General features: G+C 41.3%; 1 protein-coding gene across 6 annotated transcripts in view; it reads left to right on the top strand.

Moving 5' to 3' along the window:
- Positions 1-10,780: 10,780 nt before the first annotated feature.
- trpc7b (transient receptor potential cation channel, subfamily C, member 7b) overlaps positions 10,781-25,144 on the top strand; it is a 43,096-nt gene continuing 28,732 nt past the window's right edge. For 4 of the 6 annotated variants that reach the window (XM_062393144.1, XM_062393143.1, XM_062393142.1 and 1 more), the window contains exons 1-2: positions 15,850-16,602; positions 23,444-23,626. In XM_062393144.1, coding sequence (XP_062249128.1) covers positions 15,850-16,602; positions 23,444-23,626 — 936 coding nt within the window. Of the gene's footprint in view, positions 11,272-15,839; positions 16,603-23,443; positions 23,627-25,144 lie in introns of those variants that run through there. The other 2 variants (XM_062393139.1, XM_062393140.1) reach the window with 1 other exon arrangement.

Here is a 25,144-nt window from a genome sequence, read left to right as displayed (position 1 = left end):
CAGAATCATTAGCTGACACTGACAACTAATATTTCACCTCATTTAAAAGCCTGGGAAAAACCAGACATCTGCATTCGAATTCCAGCAGCCACTGCAAGTTAGTTTCTCACGCTACTGAGTAGGCAGCGGAGCAGTGACTCGTTCATTTGGGCAACTAGAGCGCTGTGAATGCGAAACCATTATTAAAGCATGGCAGAGTATTGGCCCTGCTGCTTTTTGTCACATTTTGGACGGATGTGTGTGCTGGTAAGCTATGATCCCATCAGATGTGGTTCAATTTGAATCTATATGCATTTAAGTTATTAAATGATTTTTAAAGAATTCAGGTTGATTTGATTGTGTAAATGACTTTGTGTGAATAACTGTGGTGAATTGAATGACTTAAATTCCATCCCAAGATAAATGCTAATTTGATTTTCAGTCTAAACAGTAGTCATATTCAAACTGTGGACATAGTGAACCTACATAGCATCAAAGTTGTGGGTGTAAAAAATCAACAACTGCCAGTTGTGGCAATAAACATTGTTTATTGCAGACTATCTATTTAGACACATAGAATGAAGAAATAGACGAAAGTTCAACTTTTCATTTTGGGAGGAACTTATTTAATTTCATTGAATGATAACTTCTCATAAGCTCCAATTCTACTGAAGATATTATAAAAACCCAGCGAGGTAGGAAGTTGGAAACTAATACACTTGATGATCTATGCCGTTTCCTGCAGGAAGGTGTGTGCAGTTCACTAGACAATTTCAAGTCCTTGCAGGGGTTGTCCAGACATTAAAAATCAGCAGGCAAAGGGCAGTGAGGGTCTGGAGATGGATCGTTTCTGGATCCACCCATGAACCACGGATCAGGTTATTGTTTTTGTTCCTTTTTTCATTTACCTTCCCTAAAGGGCAAGTTGAGTATGACTCAGTGTTGTTACATTAGGTCAAACAAGGCAAGCAGTGCCCGTCCTGTTCAAACTAGAAAACAGGAATTAGACGATACAGATGTTGAAGTGATATCTCGGTGTATCCTTTGGTCATTTGAGTATTAAAAAACATTATTATATGTTATTGATTTTCATGTGCCTCACCTGTGCCCAATTATTACTGCCTCTCTTGTGTATTTAGTCTCTGTGCTCCCCAGTCTCCTCTCTTCATGCTCCTTCTGCTTCTGTTCAGGGTTCATCTCCCCGGCTTGTGCTTGTAATTACAATTTTTTTCTTCCTTCTTCCATTGTGTTTTTTAAGAATTCTTGTTTGGCCTCGCTCATAGTACCATACGACCCTGCCAGACCGATGTGCTCCCAGATAATAGGCGCCCTTGTCATCCCAAAAGTGTCTTAAAGTAGTAGTAACTTTGTGTATGTGCTCAGCTATACGTGAGGCATATATTGCACTTCTGTCTGTCCTGTTAAATCGGATTGATTGATTGACCTGGCCATCCTTCCCGCCTGTCAACCTGCATGCCTATTAGAAACTTTAAATTGATTTAAAACAAATTTTAAGTCACCAAACTGCCTCTACGACATCTACATTTTGTGTCAACTGACCAAAAATCTCAGACAATGCAAGCAGGGATTGTGTTTGCCACCACAAAAATTGAAATCCATGTAGTAATATGCCATTATAATAGAGACAGCATTGCTTCTGTTCATTAAAATCATTTTAGATTCATGTAATTTAGTTGAAATCTTTCTGATCTTTCTGAAACCTTTCTCTCAACCTACTGTGATTGTGACCTTGTCTCAGATGTTAAAAATTAATAAAAAGTAGATTGCAGGCTTATTGGCTGAAGGATAGCACCGGCATCACATTGACTGTAGGGAATATTATCAACAAATCCCCTGTAGAGAACAAACAATGAGTTCCTAAAGCCAAATATTGTCTGTGCAATCACAGGCTGACGTAACGTTTGCCTCGGTGCCTCAGAACCTCATTGTTGTTCAAACACTACAAAACATAAAAGGCTCAATCTGTTGGACTTGAGTCATATATTCCTTAATTAAAACAATCACGGGTTAGTTTTATCAGAAAGAACACAACATAATGAATATCCGAGAGGGGCTCCGTCTGGCAGATGTCTTAGTGTGTAACCCTTAGTGCGAAGTACAAAACAAATTCATTTTAAATGTCAAAGACTTTCAGATTGACAATTATCTAGGAGTAAAACATTTTGTTTTGAATTGATGTTGTGATTACACATAACATTTTTATTGTTCATTCACTCGACTGACAAGCCATGAATGTAATTACATGGTTGTTTAGCTAACTGGCAAATGTAGCAAACGAGAATGACTCTCATGATTACCATGGCAGTTTTCACAGGAAAGATGGGAACAGAAGCTATTTAGTTTCCGGCTTAGCATCTCACCAATTTGGTAGCAAAGTATGGTGAAAATCAGTGGATTCAATCCACCACCTCATCGTCATCATCTGAGCTGATATGATATGATACCGATTGCAATGACACACTATAGCTGGCTAGCTACTTGGCAAACATGCTAACAATGTGATAAATGTTAGTGACATGACGTAGGCAGGAACACAATGAATTAAAGAAAAAGTAAAAATGATAGGAATGGGATCTTTATTCATTAACTTTCCATATAAAGGCATATCAGACAACATCAGTCGATTTAGATAAACTGTGTTAAGCCAGACCAATATCGATAAAATTGGCCAATAAGTCTGGTTTGTCTCAGGTTCTTCATTGATTTGAATGCAAGCTTGTGCTTTCAATACACTACAAGCTGTCTTGAAAAAGCTTATGGCCCCACAACTGCGTCGCTTTAAGTTCTCTCTGCAGCAGTGGAAGAAAAAATAAATCAAGCCCGCCACCTTATTCCCTCAGGAACCTTTTCTTGATTTACAGCATGGATTTCCCATGGCGTTCAAGGCTGGGTGACTGAGATGAAGGATTTGGGGAACGAAACCTGAGTTGCTGTGAAGGTTTGTGTGCGTTCACAACAAGGCTAGAGGCAGATGTATGGAGCCTTCTGTCCCTATAGGTAGGAACGTGTTGCAGGAAGACCATATATATTACATGCAGTCTACGGGGGAGGTACATTACAAGTGTGTGTGTGTGTGTGTGTGTGTGTGTGTGTGTGTGTGTGTGTGTGTGTGTGTCTGTCTGTGTGTGCCTTTAGACATGTCTAGGCTACCCTGTGGGATTTGAAGGCCACTACCTGAGCCTTTCTATTCCTGTAGCCTCGATTGGCGTACTTGAAAAGACAGGCAGGAACTGTCAGCATTTATCTTAGACATTTCATTTTGTAAACACCAAATTTTGGCGATTACTGTTTTCTATGTTGTTTTGGTTGTTTATTTCTCAAAAGCAATTTATGCAGTATGCAGCAAAAATGACTTCTTTAATGTTAGTAAAACATTCCAGTCTTACCAACTATAGCACAAACACACACACACACACACACACACACACACACACAAAGACCCTACAATATTTAAGTGCCTCCCAGCTTTCAAATTAAAACCAGGAAAATTATGCCAACTTCGTTAAAAGAAAAAATGTCTTTCCTCCAAAACGTAATTGGTTCTTCATAGGTTGTGTGCCCGACCCCTCCACAGAATTTAACGAAAAATCAGTTCTGTGGTTATGGGGTAATCTTGGTGACAGGCAGACAAACAAACAGCATTGAAAACATCTTTGTGAAGGTAGTACAGCAATGAACTGGCAACATTGAAAGTGTTACATCAAATGCTGCATGAGCAGAATCATGTAATAGTCAATATCAAATTTAATATCCTGCCTTCGTGTACAGGATACCTAGTCGTATTAGATCCAGCCAGTTGGGCTGTAAACATGTTTAGTTATGTTTCTTTTTATTGTGTTTTTGGGGTTATTTTTATTTTACTTTGATTTAAGGATGTGTGAAATGCACATTTACATTTTCTATTTTCAGGAAATGGTAACGTTTACCTTGATTTGGTTTCAGTTTTTGTTGTAAGCCTTATTGTAGGTGCTGTATTGAGTATTTAGTGATACAAATCATGTGTTTTTTAATTAGATTGATTCAGGTATTGGTGACTTAGAGACTATCCTTCTTGTAACTTTGCCTCAAGTGGTTTTCCCATAGATCCACAGTGAGAACATCTCGTTTCAGCTGTTAAGTTGAAGAAGCTGCCTCACTGCCTAAGCCAGTGTTGATCCTCCCAGCACAGGCCACTGTGAGAGTAATTGATGGAAGGTATTTCCCCAATGATCCACTGTGCATCCAGGATTGAAACTGCATTTCCCTTTTCTTATGGGCTAGATTGAGTTTGTGACAGCTCTAACCCCAGGAGTAACCGTTAGCAAACGATGCATCAATGCAATTACTTAGGAAAAAACATTTGTTTTTGACTCACTACTCGATCCTTACAGCTGTTTTTGCCTGCCTTTGTGAATCCTTAGTGCCGAAATATAGAGCTAGTTAAGGGTTCTTAAAAGGAAATGTGGCTGAAGTAGTCCATTCATTCTCCTCATGACACATTCTGTCAGGGAGGCATGTTTGAGATTCTAATAGAGATGCGTATGCACGTCAGAGAACTGAATGTCAGCACAGAGAATGTGGGGCACTCCTGAGCAAATATTGATTTACTCAGGGGAAGAGCAATTGTTGTCTGTCGGCCTTCTGGGGGCAGAAGTTAGTGGGTCAAATTTAAATTCACAGCCAGCAACAACACTATGTTTGAGGGGGTTCAATTTCACTCTCTGTTGTTTTCTTAGAATTTTCCAATCTACTGAGTTTAGCTCTGACCCACACACAATCACACCCACAAACACACAATCACACAGCCAAACACGCTGAACACTTGCCATCACTTTCTATAATGACTTTGAGTCATGTGTCAAGGTGGGCATTTTTGGATGCACTGAGGCAAGCTGAGAAACGTATGGATTAAACTGTGTTATTTACATAAGAGGTTAATATTAGTAATGCTCATTAGGTTGAAAATAAATGTGTGTGTGCTAGATGTGTATTGCCTTCGTTTTGATGATATATAATTGCCGTAAATGCTTATGTTGAAGGGGCACCTGTAATTATGCTTGTGCATTTGTGTGCACATAATAAGGGTCTGTGGTTCAGACACCTACACACACACAGACACACACACAAGGGGTCTGATTTCTTATAAATGCCAGTTGGCAGAATACCTCATTAAATGCTCTGTCACAAGTCATTCATCAAACCCCAGCAAGACATAATAAAACTCTTAAACACTGCTCTGTACCGATAAAATATGCATGGAGTATGTATTGACTCCATATCTGCCCGTTATTACAGTCTCAGCTGTGAAGGATCTCACTGGGTGGATAGAAGAGAGAGAGAGAGAGAGAGAGAGAGAGAGAGAGAGAGAGAGAGAGAGAGAGAGAGAGAGAGAGAGAGAGAGAGAGAGAGAGAGAGAGAGAGAGAGAGAGAGAGAGAGAGAGAGAGAGAGAGAGAGAGAGAGAGAGAGAGAGAGAGAGAGAGAGAGAGAGAGAATGAATTAAGTCAAAGAAAGCACAAATCTGTAGGGAAACACCACTAACTTCTGCAATTCTCAGGGGGAGTGCTGCAACAATGGATCACATGACATTTCATTGATCAAGTGACCGATAAAATTAGTCGATGGAGGGTGTGAGGGATTAGCTTGGGGGCCCGTCCTTGTCTGGCACGTTAACACTGATTGGCCTGCTGAAATCAAAAGGACCTGAACTGGTTGCTATGGGGCCTTGTTAACACGTGATGGTTGGCGATTTCACCACTTTTAGCTTCATTCAATTACTGACACATCTTGATCAGAGAGGTCTGATAATGGTCAACTGGTTCTAATCACTGTTCTTCCCGTCTTTTGCAAAAGCCATTTTCCACAAAGAAATGTGTCCACTAGCCCGAGATTTGGTTCAAACACCTCGAGATACTGAAAGCAAAAAGCTGACTAAATAGATTCCTTTGAAAAAAAAAAATCTATTACTTTCATCACATGCATCCAATTTGCATGAACAAATCATTTTCATGGGAAACATAAAGGAGCCTGAATTATGCTTCTGTTCAACATCACATTGAAATGTTTATATCGAACATCAGCAAAAACCGAAGGCCTTTGCAGAACTGACACCGTCAACATATTTCATTTCGTCGTCCCCAGACTATCCTTTCCCGGCAGGATTAATGTTTTGATATGTAGCAACTCAAAGTATGTAAAGGGAAAGGCATAAATATAGAGGATGTCCGCGCTGACTCAAAATAAAAGATTGGATGCCTCGAATACTTAATAAAATCACCTTCACCTCACAACATGCTGGGCGCAGGATGCAAACCCTGATCTACCGTCTCAAAACCCTTTGCTTTAAAAATTAGATTAATTTCTCCATGCAACTGTCGGATTAGATTCATTTTAAATGATGAGTTGTATAGGAACCATTTGTGTGTCTCGTGTTAATACTTCATCTTTCAATATGCTGTAGGTGTGTATTTATTATGAGCTTGAATGTGTACGATTATACCGTCACCTGTTTGGGCTGTGTGTGTTTCTGGCTTTGCATGGTGCACTTTAACTCGTGGGTTCCCCTTTGTTCGCTATCTAACAATATAACTCTGTTTTATAGCAGCTGGTAGAAAGGTGCCATAGATTGGGCAGCCAAAGTGGATGGGGCCACGTTAAAGACCCATTAGAATACTTGGACTCTCGGTGGTGGAGACCTGCTGTTCCGTTCACACCTTAAGGGGAGAAGTTAATACGGACTTTGTGAACCTGCTGTGACAGAGGGTTTGCAGCTTTTTCCCATTTAAGCCAAAAAAAAGGGCTCAGGGCACCATGGACTGCCACTTATTTTGGATGAGCTTTGACTGGATGCCACAGATTTGGGCAAGCACCTTGAAATGTAGTGCCAGGCACGTGGGGTATGAGGGGAGCCGTCTTTCTCTGTTTCCTCCCTTAGTGATAGTTGGTGTCACTAAAGTGAAGCATCTGAACAGCTCGTTCAACAGACTCGAGGGACTGAGTTCATCGGAGAGTTGCTGGTTTTTCTACCAGATGCTGTGGATCGCTTGTGATGGCACAGATGGGTGTGTGTGTGTGTGTGTGTGTGGGGGGGGGGTTAGCACTCAGCTAAGCCTTAGTCTACTCGAAGAGGCAGCAGATGTTTCAGGTGTACGTTCAGCTGTTAAGCACGATCCCTTTGGTCTGGGGAAGGGAAGGGACTCAGAGATAATAGCAGGCCTCTGGGTCTAGGTCTGTGCTGTCAGGTGTGACAGGTTCTGATTTATGGCGGTGTCATGAAGGGGCCCACATGTTTTAATATCTAGAGTGAGAGAAGATATTTGTTCATGTTTGGGCTGTAACATGGGAGTGGTGTTCAATGTGATGCGACTTGGCCTTTGTTCAACGAGATGTTATTCAATCCATCATCTCCTGCCTAACTTTCATCACTGTCTGTCTTTGTGTGTCTTTCTTAAACATACTATCAAGACAGCATCTTACCATGACCATTTATAGAGTACTTGAAATCTGAAATGTGATTATACCAGCTGGTTGTTGGTTATATGTTTACCAGGATATCACAAAAACGCCCCCCCCCCCTGCACATAATTTATACTTGATATATTAGTGGCACTATCACCAATCTCTTAGCACCGCACATGCCCATAACTCTGGTACTGTATATATTTTGTTCCATATTGTTGTTTTATGTTGTTGCTTTTATATTGTTGTTTTATGTGTATATGTTGTTTTTATATTGTTGTTTTATGTTCAGCACACCAATGAACTACACCAAGGCAATTTCCTGTATGTGCAATCATACTTGGCAATAAAAAGAATTCTGATTCTGATTCTGATGGGTTAAGATGTGAATCCAGGAACTTCTTTATCATTTTCTTCAACATTGGGTATGTTTCAACAATTTTAATATGCCTGGATCTTGATTGAGAACCAACTGGTTTATTTTGTTCTGCCTAGCTTCTCAAACCACTTCCTTTTACATTTATATGTCTCCCATAAGAATTAGATGATAATGTGTATGATTGTTTTGCCTTGGAGCTGGTATGTGTTCTACAGACTTTCAATCTACTCCACAACTGAATTAATAGCTGAACAAGGGTCTCCACTGTTTTTAATATCCTGTAATAACATCCCCTGAAGGAGTCTGACCTATTTATTATAGTTGTTAACATCTTAAATGTCTCATATGCGTTAACTAGGATGATCGTGAGGACTCCAAGGGGATGTTATTTACTACACAATCTCCCTTCAAGTTTTTTACTATGGCAGCTTAAAAACTATTACCATTACTCTAACTGGTTGTCGATAGAAAAATGGTCTTGATTAGGTTTTTTGATACTATAGTCACACAAATACGCTTAGAGAAACGCTTTCTGGCAAAATAAATCCAAATATAACACACACACAAACACGCACACACACACACACACACACACACAGAAAGCCTCTCAGTGCCTCTTGACATTCACTCAGGAGGACTTTGTGATACATGGTTCACAGTTTTTCCCAATTATCACTAATCTCTGTAATATTTGTGGGGGAAGACTTCAGATGGATTAAGATGTAATACAAGCAACGATAATGTATTACCCCTTAGATGTTCTATCCAAGGTCAGCATGTGTAGAGCATATAGATCACTTGCTTCCCAGCCAGGGTTTTTTTTTTGTTTATTTTTTTAAAATGAAGCCACAGTATCGAGTTGTAGCTTGTACCACTTGTACAATATCCCTGAAAGATTCTTTTTTCATTTGTGTAATTAATCTCGCGGGACTTGTTTACTAGGTTTTCCTTTAAAACTCATTAGTCCACTGGGTAATATGTGAAACATCTGACGTCTAAAACCTTTTATGGGCCCCAAATTTTCTGAATTTACTTTAAAGTAATTGGATTTAACTTTTTTAACCCTTCCTGGAGAGGAACTTTGTCATTTGGGTGAGCAATTACAAGCCACTACAGCGAGCTAAGTAAGTAGTGTTACTTTAAAGCATATCAAATTCTGGGTAGAGGTCAACAGCTGAACACGATCTTATAGTTTCGTCTTCATGTTAGGTTTGGGAACTGTTCACTTGTTTCACACCTTAATTTGAAGGCAATCAGTACTTGGCAGTACCAGCTTAACTCAGTCGATAGGCTGCCATATAAAGATGGATGATGTGTCTCATTTGGAGCCATCGTCTGCACATTAATGATCATGGAGTGGAGCCGCGTTATCATGAACTTGACCAATTGAAGGCAAGCCTCAGCTGTCAATCATCATGTGCATCCTGTTTTATAGCATCAAATAACTATTTATAACCAAGCTGGACAATATAAATCCGTGTGATTAGATCTACCTACAATGAACAGGGGCCATCTTTTAGAAAAATGTATTCGACATGTTTTTCATTGACCTTTTCGATGGTTTATGTTGCATCCGCTAACTAGGAGGAGGTGTGGTTGCAGCCTGCCACCAGGGGGCTCAAGAGGATTTGGCTTCACTTGTGGGAAGCTTCCATGTTGTCCATGGTCAGTAGTGTTGGCCCTCTTTAAGGTATAAATTCAGTACCCGACTCTACTTCCTATATCTTTGTAACATATAGAGAATTTATATATTATATTATATATTTTTTGCACTGATGTTGTTAAGAGATTCATTAGTTTTATTATTATATTAAAATGTCCCAATTATACAGGACAAGCTACAGGCTTCATTCTAGATAGTTTCCCCAACTTTTTTCAACCCAAACATTAACTACAGTGAAAACGTATGAGTCATGTCTGATATGTGTTTATTTGATCTTTTGTCATCTCTTTATGTGTGTGTGTGTGTGTGTGTGTGTGTGTGTGTGTGTGTGTGTGTGTGTGCATTTGTGCGTGCATGTGTTTGATGCATAAATAGAAGGAGAGGATCAAAGAGCTGGGTCAGGACTGGTTATTGTCTGTATGGGGGTGCAGGAAGTCTCCATCGTGACTAATGGATCTCTGCCTCAAATTACTGAACCAAACACACACAAGCACACACACACACACACACACACTAACAGAGTTACATTTACACGCTGGATATTCTTTCTATTCATATCTTCATATAACAGAAACCACATGATGCTCTATGCTCAGGTTTGTGTTCACCTATAAGAAGTCAGAGTCTATGTACATTATGTCCTCATATAAACCCACCTGTGGGATTAGTTGTAGTCTACTGTTAGTATTACATGTTTGTTCTCTGAAGCAATAACAAGATTATGTCTGTACCAGTAATTGGCCATCAACTGGTGGGCATGTTAACCCCCTCACTTCCTACCTAACCTCCTAATCTATAACTCAGCTCATTCTTTCTCTCTCTTGCTCTCTTGCCCCTCGTCTACATTGTTTTATTATGGATCTATGATCAAAGTTTTTATTTGCTGGTCACTTTGTGTTGTATTTTTTTTCTTCTCTTATGAGCTAAAAAGTGTGAGCTGCGCATTAAAGCCCATTTTAAAAGTACAGGAGCATTTTAAATATATGGGAATATCAGAGTTAGACGTCTTAACCTGTAACAAGGGTTAATATAACAAATATTCCCTTGTAAGTATGTGCAGTGTGTAAGTTGAGCTGTTTTGTGATGCTGCTGCCACCTGCACGTTCCCTTCCATTTTGTGGAGGGCTGGCTCCCTCGGCGCGCACACGCTCTGCTCTCTAATTGGCGCGGGCACGCTGGTGAGAAGGTGGAGGCTCGGCACGTCGGGAGAAACTTGTGCGGCTGAAACTTTGACAAACATCGTTAAATGTCGGCCACTTAGCGGCGGATAGCTCCAAGTGTATGTTGTTGTCGAACTCTCGCCATGTCTGACGAGGGAGAAGAAAGCGACGGCGGCGAGAGAGCGCACCTCTCCGAGTCTCCATCCCCGTCCGTGTGTCTCCCCCGCGGGTCTCCGTCCTCTCAGCGGCCCCTGGACTTCTTCTCCTCCGCCTCCCCGCTGCTGGACGACACGGACCCGCCGTACCTCGCCTCCCCGGAGTGTCTTCACCCCTCTCCACAGGACCGGGACCCCGAGGACTCCGCGCGTTTTTCGCCGCCAAAGTTCCGCGAGCGCACCGGGGATTCCGGCTCACCTTTCCCTTCGCGGCAGGATGTGCCGGTGGACGCGGTGTACGACCGCCACGATGACCCCGTTCCCAAGTGGAGAGGACGAGGCGCGGCGACCGCTGAGCGCCTGCAGCACCGCGGACCGAGACCCCACCGGGGCCCGGAGCCGCCGGAGCCGCCGGACCACGGGAACCATCACATAGTGGAGCACATAGAAACCGAGTTCAACTCCGAGAGCCGGCCAACGTGAGTCCTCCTTTCTATCATAACTTTCATTCACCAACACAGAAACATCCCCAGTAAAGTGGCTGCTCCTCGGCCTTGTGTGGTGCGTGTCGTTCCGCAATGTGCAGTTGTGCAAATAGGCCATTGCACTTGGGAAATTGAAAAAACTGCTCTGCGGGTGGAAAGAATCAGGAGCAAATAATCCACCTGGGATGTCAACAAGTAGAGGCCACTTTTGGAGAGAGGAGGGTAAAGCAAGCAGGGTTTTTCCTGAGCCATTCACTGGACTATTCGCCTTTCTACCAGTGATGGAACTGTACTGGTGACCCTCGCTTGGAGCTTTCATATGAGACACATTGACATTAACCGAGTCATAAATTAAATTAAATTCAATATGTGTATCATAATTGTCTATCATAAGTTATAACATGTGATATTTGTATCATGAATGTTGTGTTTAGTTTGTCTGAGGGGATTTTCCCCTTGTCCTTCTGTTCAGGTGTGCCAGCCTGAATAAATTAACGTGTCTTCAGGGGTTTGCTACTACAGCCCCCATGCCCTCATTGTGGGGAGAGGCAGCCTTCTGATTGGTTCTGGTGCATGAACGCATTAGCAGGACTCAACAGGGATTGTGTATCTGTTTTTTGTGTGTTAGCGAGGAAACCAGCTTGCATAGTACATCCCCACAATGGCAGACTCATCACACACACACACAAAGCCATTCAGAAAATCCCTCACTGGGAATCTCTCAGCCATTTTTTCCCTACGTAATCTCTTATATGAGATAAGTGCTCACTGTTAATTTGGTGAAGGCAGCCCATTGCAGGAAACATCCCTTAGAGACAAAATCAGACATAAATTACGACACTTGGACACAATGGAAATGCATGTAGCAATGGCCGCTCAGCGGTAACTATCAGATATTGAGAATGGCAGGCCTCAGTGCTGGGGCTTTGATGTTCCCTAGTCTGTCTCTTTGATACACCAGCGTTGAGCTTTGTATGGAAAAGCAGCATGTGCTCTCAGTGAAGCCTGACCAGGCTAAATGCTGGGCCTGTGTGAAAGAGGGGGTAAGAGAGGGTGAACGTGCCTGTTTCTCATTAACAGCGAGATATGGTGAGCATCTAAAGCTTTGATCTTAAAAATTGGCAATTTACTGCTTGACAGTGTCTGAATGTGTGTGTGGACTGGATAAAGAGGGAGAGTTCAGAGTGTATGTCTTTCAAGCATTCTGCCTTTGCCTGCACACTGATAAAGTACTTACTCATTAGTCTGCTCTGTAAATATTCCCGCTCAGGCAAAACATGTCTTTCACTCGTTATCCTCCAAATTTGATTCTTCCACTGTTCTTTTGTCAGGTTCACCAGTAAATAGCCTCATCTGTTTGAGTGATTAAACAGATTGCAAATTACAGCAGTGGAAAAGTAAACTTACAGATTTAATGGGATATTCAGAATATTCTGAGTATTTTGTTTACATTTTCATTACATTTTCAGTTCATCTGGAGTAATAAGTAACAAAAACATGAATGAATTGAATGGAATGAAATTATTATCGCACCTATTTCAGCCTAAAGATGAAAATTTCTCCATCCGCAGCATGCCATTTGATTTCAGATTGACAATAGAATCAGTGCATTGTCCTGCAGGGGTTGATATCCCATTTACATTGTACAAGTAGCCGATTGTGTGTCAGACATTGTGGTTCTCCAAAGCACCTCAACACAAATGGAACTCACCTAACTCAGTGCACTGAGGTAGGACCACCTTTGTGTTTCTTAGCGGAGCGGCCTCTCTCAACAAGATTATTTTTCACACTGTACGCATGCATGTACCTCATGATAAAGAACCATGGCTTATGAACCTTGGCTGGATAAAGGAAGGATTCTGCAACAGTGTGTTGGAGATCAAATTGTAGAATCACCAGTATAGCAGTGATTCAAGATGCCTTCACCTTTTTCTGACAGTTTTGTTATTAATAGGAGAAGGAGCCGCTCCCTCAGACAGGCTCTCTGACTGATTTGCAGCAGCCTCTGATTTGGATCCACCATCAAGAGCACGAGAGCTCTGTGAACTGAGCAACAACTGCAGCAGTGTGGTTCAGGGACTTAATAATGGTTCATATATCATAGTAAAATGCTTCAAATAATTAATTAACAGTATATATAAAGGAAATGTGAGAAGAGCTATCTCTACATACATCGCAGCTTAAGTGACTCATTCTCATCCAGTCAGTGTGAATCCAAACCTCCTTATTACAAGCTGGAACGCTACTTGCTCAGTGTAGAAGTAAACCCATGGTTATCAAAGTCAGTCAATCATAGCAAACGAAAGGCCCAGATATATTTTGTCATGTTTTTAGGAAGGGTTAAATGCGGGTCAATACTGGACTTAGAGTCAAGACACAGGAGAAAAGACTCTAGTGGGATGGGATGGATTGTGGTGTAGCTGTATTTTGTAGTTGTGGCTATTCTACCTGCTGCTTGACATATAGTGTTCTTCTACATCCGTATGGGACATAAAGTCTGGTGCAACAATGATAATGTTATGAGTCCTTAGGTTTGTGTGTCCTGTGTGATAGAAAATCACTCACGCTATACAAGCAGACATACAAATACACAACCACTCCCTCTCTCATTCATATTTCTTCTAGGCCATCACGTTGTCTCTCTTTCTCCCACTCACACAAATCTCTATCTATCCATCTCCATTGTGTCTCCTTCCTCCTGTCGCTGTGACTGTAATTCCTCACAGAAATGATGTGGGTAAATTCCATTTCAAATCAGAATCACAAACAGTCAGAGATGGATGAAGAGGAAGATAGAGGGAGATGGGACATGGCAATTTATTACCAGACTATATGGTTATCTAAATGGGCTGGCAGCCAGACTGTCCCCTCATTTATAACAAATCCTTCAGATGCTTACAAAGATGCTTTGCTTACACAAACTGTGTGTATGTGTGTGTGTGTGTGTGTGTGTGTGTGTGTGAGAGAAGTTGAGATATACCATTGATTGGCAGCCAAAGGCAAACACAGCTGATTGTGTAGATTGAAAATCAAGAGCCACAAACCTTCTAATAGCAGACTTACAAACATACTCTCTCTCTCTCTCTCTCTCTCTCTCTCTCTCTCTCTCTCTCTCTCTCTCTCTCTCTCTCTCTCTCTCTCTCTCTCTCTCTTCTCTCTCTCTCTCTCTCTCTCTCTCTCTCTCTCTCTCTCTCTCTCTCAACCTTGCACACTGATTCACACTCTACTAGAGGGGTTTCTTAATCGTCTCGATTCCACAATAACACCAGGGAATATTCTCACTGTGAACAGGTTTCCATTTTAATCTTTTCGATTCAATGTCCAATGTTCAGCCTTCTATACACACACACCCACACACACACCCACAAATGCAAAAAATAGCCTGAATTATAAATTACCTCACCTGTTTTTCTATTTTGAGGGCAGGTTTTATTTTGAGATTGGACCTCCTGTTGTGTGTGAGAACACTGCACCAATTTAAATGACAGAAAAGTGCAGAATTACATTGCGAACCTTTGGGCCGTCTTTTGTATGGACAAAATAACCAATTATTATTCTAAAGTTATCCAATTTGGCAATAAGCTTTGATCCCTTTTAGTCCACTCAGCAAGAGTCTGATTCGTTTGATAGCATTTTATGAATTGAATCAGCCAGTTTGAATTGGTTATTGCATTGTTGGGAATTAAATTCAGGGCCTTTCCACCAACACCAAGACTCCTGCTTGTCTTCCAGAGCTCACTCAAACCCAGCACTTTTGCTCTGCACCCACATTGTCATTTAAGTTTTCCAGTTTTGGAGAAAAATCAAGCCTTTTTTGTATTGTGGGGGTCAGAAAGCCAGACCAGGCAGCAGATGCAGACATCAAGAGGGGCCTTTGTGTTTCTAAATGAATGTTTTTTGCAGTAACAGCTGTGATTGCCAGGGGCTTTGAGGAAGCGGCAGCTAGTTATATTTTACAAGTCCCTATTGGTGCAGAAGATGTTTACCTTCTCTGTCCTGCTGGGACGTGATGGGCTGTAAAAATAGGGCTCCACTCGTGAAGAAAAATCAAATGACGACATATTGTACATAGTAAGAGATGCATGTGCATGTCTTTGTCTGGTATGCAATGATAGATGAAGACAGATCCAACCATTGCACAAGAAGACTCTTTTATGACCACTGACTAAAAGTGTGCGTTTGTCATGCCAGAGCAATTAAAGGTGACGGTTCATCTCTCCCTAGCCAATCAGAGCTGTTGACCTGAGATGGCCCCCGCAGTGAGCTTTGACCCCCGTATTGATTCATTGATCTGGAAAGATCTGAAAATTGACACATGTATATGAGAGATGTGTTGGTGGAGCTGTCTCTGAGGTCAGAGGGGAAGTCTGTGGTAAGCACTGCTTCCTGTGGGCCACTAACGAGTTTGTTTGCCTTGTCACACATGAAACTAATGAAACTGTCTTGCCCCCTGTCCTCCATCACTTACTTTTTCATCTGCCCTTGTATTTATTCTCAAGTGCATTTCTTAGCCTTCTCCATCTCCATCAATTAATCCTTCTTTTGCCTCATGTCACTACCAGGGTGGAAGCCATGCATCGCCGCCACACTACGGTGAGGGAGAAGGGGCGTCGCCAAGCAATACGAGGCCCGGCCTACATGTTCAATGAACGTGGCTCACCCCTCACCGCGGAGGAAGAACGTTTTCTAGAGGCTGCTGAATACGGAAACATTCCTGTGGTCCGCAAAATGCTGGAAGAATCCAAAACGCTTAACTTCAATTGTGTTGACTACATGGGCCAGAATGCTTTGCAGCTGGCAGTGGGCAACGAGCACCTAGAAGTGACCGAGTTGCTGTTAAAGAAGGACGGGCTGGCTCGGATCGGGGACGGCCTGCTTTTGGCCATCTCCAAGGGTTATGTTCGAATCGTCGAAGCCATTCTTGCCCACCCTGCTTTCGGCGGAGGTCTCCGGCTGGCTCTGAGCCCCCTGGAGCAGGAGATGCGTGATGATGACTTTTATGCTTACGACGAGGATGGGACGCGTTTTTCGCACGATGTCACCCCCGTCATCCTGGCTGCTCACTGCCAGGAGTACGAGATCGTCCACATCCTTCTGATGAAGGGGGCCCGCATAGAAAGGCCACATGACTACTTCTGTAAGTGCTCAGAATGTTTTGATAAACAGAAGCAGGACTCGTTCAGTCACTCGCGCTCCAGGATGAATGCTTACAAAGGCCTCGCCAGTGCAGCTTACCTGTCGCTCAGCAGTGAAGACCCTGTGCTGACTGCTCTCGAGCTCAGCAATGAACTGGAAAGACTGGCCAACATCGAGACAGAGTTCAAGGTGAGGGGGTCTCTGCATCTTTCTGTACATATTTCCAGATATTTCTTCTTTTTGTCTGAGTTTAATGCTGACTAGGGAAATAGAACTTAATGAAAATGTCAATCCATCTTTGCCAACGTTCCAACTGATTGCTGCCAATATTTTAACTGAGTCACTAGACTCTCGTCTTGAATGGATCTCTCAGCATGCTTCCAGCTTTTTATTATTCTCCTGAAATACCATTTACCGAGGCAATCTTTCCTCGGGTTGTGGTGAAATAAGAATTGTGCATTGGGACACTTGATGGAAAATATGAGATTTTGGTGCACTTCTTTGGAGAAAAACGATTGCATACCATATACTGCAGCCGCTCAATCGAAACCTGCTTCCATCATAATGCCGGCTGTGAAAAAAACAATAAGATTGGGTGTTTGTGGGTTCCTTGTGTGCGTGTGACGATTAATTTTAGTTGCTCATGTGTGTAATAGTTATTGATTTTGTTTGAAGTGGCTGGGGTTTGACGTATAATAGTTACACACCCCATAACAAACAAACACACACACACACACCCCCACACACACAAACACACACAGAGAAAAAACACACACACAAACCACCATCTTTGTATCTGTGGCTAAAATTCCATATCTGCGGTTTAAAAATCTGAAATTAAATCTGGGTTCCACCTCAGTTGGCTTCATTGAGGATATATAGAGGATACTGCACTCCTATCACAACACGATTTTGCTGAAATTCCCTCAACACTTAAATAGTTAATAATCAGCCATATTAGATAAGGGAGGGACAATTGAACTATGAAAGATAAGTCGAAAACACAGATTTACTGTGCTTAATTAATTATATCTTTTAGTCATTCCGTTTTCTTTGTCATGTATTTTGGGAAGCACTTTTGAACCATGTTTAGAAAAGTACTTTACAAATACATTTTATTATTATTATTATTATTAATTCAAAGAGTGAACATGGACTTTATTTTTGGATAAGTCTACACCACAACCTTTGTATTTATCTGTCCACACTGCTTTGTTTTTGTTTGTGGCAATGATTATATGGACATCCCTTGTTCTTACATCCAAAAGAAAGACTAAAAATTGAATAATAATAATGTCTAAAACTGTTAAATTAGTCATCTATAGTCTATTGTTTTCTATCATTATTGTCCTTCTCTTAACAGTTTTTACATTACATTTACTGATCAGTGTAAAGTGCATTCAAGTCCAGTGATTTAATTTTAATGAATATTTATAGAAAATTAGCGGGTTTCTTTGTCATTGCATTATGTTTATAGTTCAGATCATTACAGTAGAAAGTATAATCATGTTTTTGAACCAGTAAGAAACAATGGTCTGATAACATTACAATATCCGTCTCTTTGCTCATTTCCCCCCCTTTGTCTTCCCACGTGTTGCTGCATTATTTTCCTAATCCTATTTGTTTCTATCTGTCCTTTCCTCCCTCTTTCTGCCACCTTTGTGTTCGTCATTCAGCTTTTCTGCTTGTCATTCCGTTCCCTGTCTCCAGACAAGTTAATGAGAAGGGCTCACCTGAGGGACCAGAGTTGTGTTGGAGCTCATCTGTCTCATTACCATGTCATTATCACCCCTCTGTCTCCCTATCCCTCTCTGCGTCATCCTCTCATTACACTAAAACATCAAATATTGTTAAAACAGTGTTATAATAGCCTCACACTGTTCTATTTCATGTGGGAAAATCAAATCTGGGGAATGAAAGTCAGGGCATGGGTGGAGGCTTCCTGTCACTGAGAATGTATGTGGCATCTAAACAAATCCAACAATACTTGCAAGGCAATTAATGAAACCTTGCTGACACTGAAGATTTTCAAAAGCATAAAAATGATAAGCAGTCTTCAGCAGTGATGCCAGTTTTAAATATGCAACAAGGATCAGTGCACATTTCAAACACAGATATCCAAATCTTGTCCCATAATCCTCAGTACAATTATTACCATTGTTTTCATGATATTTTTGGGGCCAAGATTCCTGATGTACTGAGACCATCTAATTAAAGACTATGGGTGCGTGTCTGTTAGATCATATCAGTACTTGATCAGTTCTGCAGGTCTCTAATAATATTTGTTTACAGTTGTTTTCCTGGAAATAATACTTGATCATTTTGGGAAATTCACTTATTATCACCTGTACTTTCTGAGCATAAGAGGGCTGATACTACTTTAACCTCTGTACAGTAAGCCTACCGCTGCAGCCAGAAGCATACAAGCTTATCTCGATTGGAAACAGCTATGGGAAACAAGGAGCCAACCTTCTAAAGTTCACAAATTAATATGATAATCTTTGTAAAAACCTGGTTTTAAAAATGACAGTTTTGGGGTTTTAAGCAGGATTATATGCTCAACTATTTCTTGGCAGGTGACAGTAACTCCCTGATCCTCTCTCGTTGTCACTTCATAGCTTGCCAGGTAACCAGGGGAGGCTTCTGGCTGTGGCATCATATACACAACTTGACATGAGAGGAATATAGATCTTCTCATGCAAGAGAGCAAATAAAGTTGAACTGTTTCTTTAATGCCACTTATAATTTCAAGAAACCTAAGCCCATATAAAATGACTAAAAGAAGTCTGAGCATTGAGTAAGATTGTTTAGACACTGTGTAGCTGACATATGTGCTCTACCCTTTTAGATTCAAGAAGCCAATTATTCAAGTTATGACGCAAATGTTCCAATATGGCTTTGGTTTACTGAATTAAACAGCTGCCACTACTCAAAAAATTCCCAAGCACAACAATTGATGATAGACACACAGTCACACATATGAACCTGTGGTCATTGTTATAGATTTCTCCCCTCTTCATTATGTGGCTTTACCCATCTACAGAATCCAATCGGCTGGAGGTGATGGAAACCATAATTGTGTGTTCTGTATATTTATTAACTTAAAACTAGTAGCTAATGAAATTCAACAAAGGCTGTGTTGTGCTGGAGCCAGCGCCTGGCCCGGGGCAGATAAAATAGAACATCAATCAAAAACAGACAACTATGTTATTCACATATAATTTACAAAGCAGCAGACCTAGCACATACCCCTGTGGCAACCCATATCTGATTGCTCGACCATCAACAACAACTGTCTGAATTCTCCTCTAAAATGAAACCACTTACGAATGGTTCCATTATATGGACCTATTGGATTTCGATTTTACCATCATTGGTATCGTACAGTTTCGAGAGGTCGATTAAGAGCGGAAACAATGGCATCGGGGATTGAAACTGCAGCTGTGGCTCAACTGAAAACCAAACTGCAGTGTGTGAGAGTCGATAAGGGGGTGAAGTTATAGGCTGTATAAACCAATGATTTGTACGATTTTTGCCAAACAAGTTTAGATACAAGTTGACAGAAAAGACAGTACTCACGAAGTGCTCTTCCAGGATGCTGTAAAGGTTGAGCTATAGATGTTGACAGATTTATTGGTCTTAATGTCTCCAGTGTGAAAGCAGGACCAGTAAGAGGTAATATATTATCAATGACAGATGTTGGCAACTCGTTAAGTTTTAAATCCAGAAGATCGAATTCCTTTTGGTGATGATTTTAGATTGGGTGTCTGACACAGATGGCATGACAGTGCTTATTAATGTCAAGGGCAGGAGCTCCACAGGCTGTTATTTTGATATCAATTCGTCATTTTAATCTGGGGACTTGGGGAAGATTTTTGGTCTGGTGGGTTTGTCTACAAGTTCAGAATAGATTAGGCTCGTCAGAGCTGTCAGACTGCCTGTCCAGATCCCCCATCTTTATTCTGATTATCATGGTTATTATCATATTGGAGTGCTGCTAGTGCTGCATAATGGATGTTTATTAGGGGACGGCTAAACGTACATGAAACCGCCCCTAACGGCCCAACATTCATCTAAAAACAGCTTACCACTGAAGACAGCCCATCAGTCTCTCTTAAGAGCCTCTGGACACAGACGTGCTCACCCTCCACATACCCTTGGGTAAGACAGGAAGAGAGAAAGTAAAGCAAAGGGGGTGTCCTTTAATTTCTTTAATCTAATTTTTTTAATCTAATTTTTTTCACTCTTCTTAAGCTTATTTTATTAAATTTAGTTGATCTAATACTCATCTCTAAGGGATAGGCACGAAGAGAAAGTGAAAAAGAGCTGAACGGGTGATGGTATATGTCCACTGAAGTGCTGTATAAATTATCTCTTTCTCTTTTCTTCTTCTTCTCATCCCTCCTTACATTCCTCCCACTTTCTTATTTAAGACTTGGCTCGTGTCCCCTTCAGTCCACTCATCTGAAACATTCCTCACTCTGCTTCACATCGCTGTCGCCATTTTCCCTCTCACCGTATTGTTCCCTTTTACTTCATCTCAGCGCCTGAGGTGAAAACCTCATACATTGAGTTATGATTGGATTTTCCCATATGCTGTAAGGGAGTGGTTTCTGCCTGCATGTGTTCCTGATGTTAGTATATGCAAATATCATTGATTAGGAAAGCTCTCTTGCACCTGTTCTACCCAGAGGCCCTACCTCACCACGTTTCCAAGATTGTAATTGATTTCTTTCCAACAGCAGCCAAAAGGTAAAATACACCAAATGACCCTCTTCCCTTCCTCAACCCAAAGGGGCGTTAGGTGCATGCCACCCTCGTTTTATATCCATGTTTTGCTTTGTAATTTGCAGATAATGATAGGCCTTTTGACTCAACTCATCCAACGTGCGGTTTTGTGCAAGTTTTTTTTTTTTATGTGAGAAATCTAAGCCTGAGGGGCCTGATTTTAAAATGTTAAGACGTAAAATGCAGTGCCGAGAAGCACCATCACAAAACTGATGCTCCCAATTCATATTCAAGTCACTGTCCAAGGTCTGGAGGATAGTCGATTTTTTTCCTGGTCAGTGGGTGCTTCACAGACTCAACACACATACTATATCATAACTGCGTCAAGCGGAACATATGTTCCAAGACAACTTGGAACTGGCTGTTGTTTTTGGTGAAAGTGGGCATTAACAACACATTTCAATGGTATGTTTAAACTCAGTACAAACAAGGCGGTGAATGCGTAATGAGAATCATTCCTTAGGGACACTAAACCTTCCAGAAGCCGCCGTCTGCTTCCCCACTCGAACCAACTGTTGAGGAGGAACACATCAAGGAAGGAGAGCGAGGGGAAGTGGTGTTGGGAGGAGAGAAGGTTGGAAGATGAATGGATTTGGGGGTTGAAACCACAGCACTTTGTATGGGAGCAGGAGGTGAAAAGGGTTGAGAGGCCTGATGGGAATTGTGCGTTGCAGTAAGGTTAATGAAATTATATTCAACATTGGATCCAGTTGTAAAAGCTCAATTCAATTTTTGCATTTGCCTTTGGCTCAATAGGACACATAATGTAGAAGGAACCCATTGAAACAGAATATCTTTTCTGGCTTGTGCCCAGAAGTTGTGATGTTGTAGAGACAAGTAAAACATGTTTGGACTTCGGGGGCTGAGGTGTATTTATTTGTAGTTCTCTAAAAATCCAATTTTCTTCATAATCTGTGGAGTGCAGCTGCAGCATTAGCTCCGCTGCACTAAGACAATCAAGTTTTATGTTTCAATAATGTTTCATTTCAGTTGATAATAAACTGAGGGAACTATCCACTCGCTGGCTCACAGGAAGATAATAGAATTAAAATAGAAAGCTGCAAACTCTTCGCCCTGATGTGTCAGTAGCTTACAAACAACAGCATTTCATTTTTGATAGTTTTGACATTTGTTCGAAGTGTAAATGTAAGTTGCTTCATTAAACCAAAGAAGGCTGTTTGCCACCATGTTTTTCAGTTGAAATAAATTCACAACTGTTATGAGCGTCCAGCTTTTTAGAGTTCTCAAAATGTTTATAGAATAAATTGCCAATCAGTTTTTCCATCCACTGTTATGCAAATATTGTTTGCCAGTATCTCCACTATTTCCCTGTTAAATCCACGGTGTTCTTTTGTTGCCTCCAATAGGAAGAAAATGATGTTCCTTGAATGAATGCACAAGCTTTCTGTGTTTCGTTAATTTTCTTCAACAACTTTTCGATTTTTGAACTTCTTGGTCTCTTTGGAGGACAATTACTGTCTATTGTGGACTGATCTACCCCTCTGAGAGGACTCTTAATCCTTGATTTATTTTGATATCAATGGTGTTGCTTCGTGTCTTTGTGTAGTTTTCCCGCTATGTGATTGTCTGCCCCTTCTGATGCGCCTCACCCGTGTCCAATTATCGCTGCCTCCCCTGTGCATTTACTCTCTGTGCTCCCAGTCCTCTCTGTCAGTAAAGCTCTCTGTTGTTACTTCACCTCTGATCAGTTTTGTTGTGTTACCCTCTGCAACTGTCTGAGTGCCTGCAGCTGGATCACCTGTAAGAGTAGATTAACTTTTAAAATGATTGCACTAACCTTTTCTTGTCTTGTATCTCCATTTTGGACACACACTTCCCAATAGTTTGTGTTGCCCGTCAAAACGTTGTATCGATCATGTCTTCTATTTCTATCAAGGAAAAGCTATTTCGCGATAATTACTTTCGTTTTATCGCCCAACCCTGTCTCAATGGTGTGTCAGTTATTCAATAAAGTCCAAGTTTACAGTGAGCTCCAACACTGCAGCATCACACCTTTACTCGTAATGATAAAATGATTTTTACACAAAGGTAACTGACGACATTTTACAAGTCAGACAGGAGTCAGATCTGAACAGACAGGTCTTTGTTAGCCCATCTGAATCTTTTAGGAAGACCTGTAAAACAAGAGGGGGATGATGTTGGATTGTCAGTATCGGCCGACAAGAGACAAGATGTTGATGTTTAAATTGTCTCTTAACTCAAGCTTATTTTCTTCCTGCAGAATGACTACCGTAAGCTGTCCATGCAATGTAAGGACTTTGTGGTGGGTGTGCTGGACCTTTGTCGGAACACAGAGGAAGTGGAGGCCATTCTGAACGGTGACGTAGAAAACTGCCCCCCCAGGCCAAACAACCGACCCTGCCTCAGTCGTATCAAACTGTCCATCAAGTACGAAGTCAAAAAGGTAAGATGGCAAAATAAGAGGTTATATTTCATTTGGAGTTTATGTGAAAATGAACGACCCAAAATATGAACTGTGATCATGTCTCAGTCCAGTTTCCTCGACCATGACAAGAATCTGTCTTAAACTCAACATGAAATAGGTTTTCTGAACAGTTATGAATTGCAAGAAGCTATAAGGAAGAATCACAGGCAGAGATATTGTAACATTTAGTCTCTAACAAGCTCTAATAACTCTCGTCTTACATTTCCAACAAATGCATGCTGATGAACATGTGTTGGAATACACTCCCTGCCTGAAAAATGCCAGTGTTATCCAAGCTCAGCACTGTTGTCATGCAGGATGAACAGATGCTCATAGGTTTTGAATATGCACTGACCGACTACCTGATTAAAATAAATCGAGTATATGAACTTGTCAGAGGAGCCACATATCCACCCCCTTGCCAAAAGTCGTTTAGTCTTTTTATTTTTCCTGCATCCTTCGTTTATCCAGGAAGGTCCTTCTGAGATATAATATCTCTTGATCAATATAATCCTTTATCCATACCAGCTTGCTGACATCTCTGTGAAGGAAGATAAACTTCAACAAATTAAATCACATTTCAAAGAATTCATATCCAGATGCTGTTTTATTTGGGTTGGTTGCAGATGATTCATAATCATTAACTGCAATGGGCACTTGTTTTTAATTGCCGGTTTTAAATCCCCCCCTCAAATGTAAATCAGGTGCACAATATGCCCCATCATTTAAATTTTTTTTTTACACAGATTAACACAGAGGAGTATCAAAACAGTTTTACTGCAGTGTTTTACCACTAAATTTGTGTTTGTTAGTATGTAAGTGAGTGAGGGAGTGTCTATGAGCCATTTTATGCATATATGCACGTACAGTACGTGCGTATCTTTGAGTGTATGTGGCCTCAGAGGGCCCTGTGTAAACAACAAACTGGCCTCTGTGTCAGAGAGTTAATCCCCAGAGGTGTTCTTACTAAATGTCAAACCAAATCCCTTTTCCCCATTTCACCCTGCCGTTACTCCCCCCCCCCCCCCTCACACACACACACAAATCAAATCCAATATGTAAGTGTGCTGTTATGTTTTTGTGTGTGTGTTTGTGTATGTTGGGCAATACACAGCCTGTTTGAGCTGTGTTTATATCCTGTACAGAAAAGCATGACCAATACTCTATTGGAGCTAATTACAGAGGGGGGGGGCAGGCAGGGTTCGTGTGTTATGGGTCTTTGGGTTGATGGACTGTTCAATGGACACCAGTAGGAAACTCGATTACGTGTGTGGTGGGGCTGTGTACATGGTGTCATTCAGAAATTACTGATATCTGAGGCTGATTGGTGAAAGGTGTGAAAGAGTGATGGGGGGGGGGGCAAATAGGCTAACAAAAACAAAGGGAGGAGCAGGTATTAATCTGTCCGTCCGATCTGAGATGCGACCGATAAACAATACACAAACATGGTTTGATTGTGACACGAGTTTACCCCCCCCCGCTGAGCATTGATTACCC

Source organism: Platichthys flesus, chromosome 8 (genome assembly GCF_949316205.1).
Source record: "Platichthys flesus chromosome 8, fPlaFle2.1, whole genome shotgun sequence".
Taxonomy (NCBI): Eukaryota; Metazoa; Chordata; class Actinopteri; order Pleuronectiformes; family Pleuronectidae; genus Platichthys; species Platichthys flesus.
The sequence above is the reverse complement of the archived record's forward strand: the minus strand, read 5'-3'. Positions and strand labels throughout refer to the sequence as shown.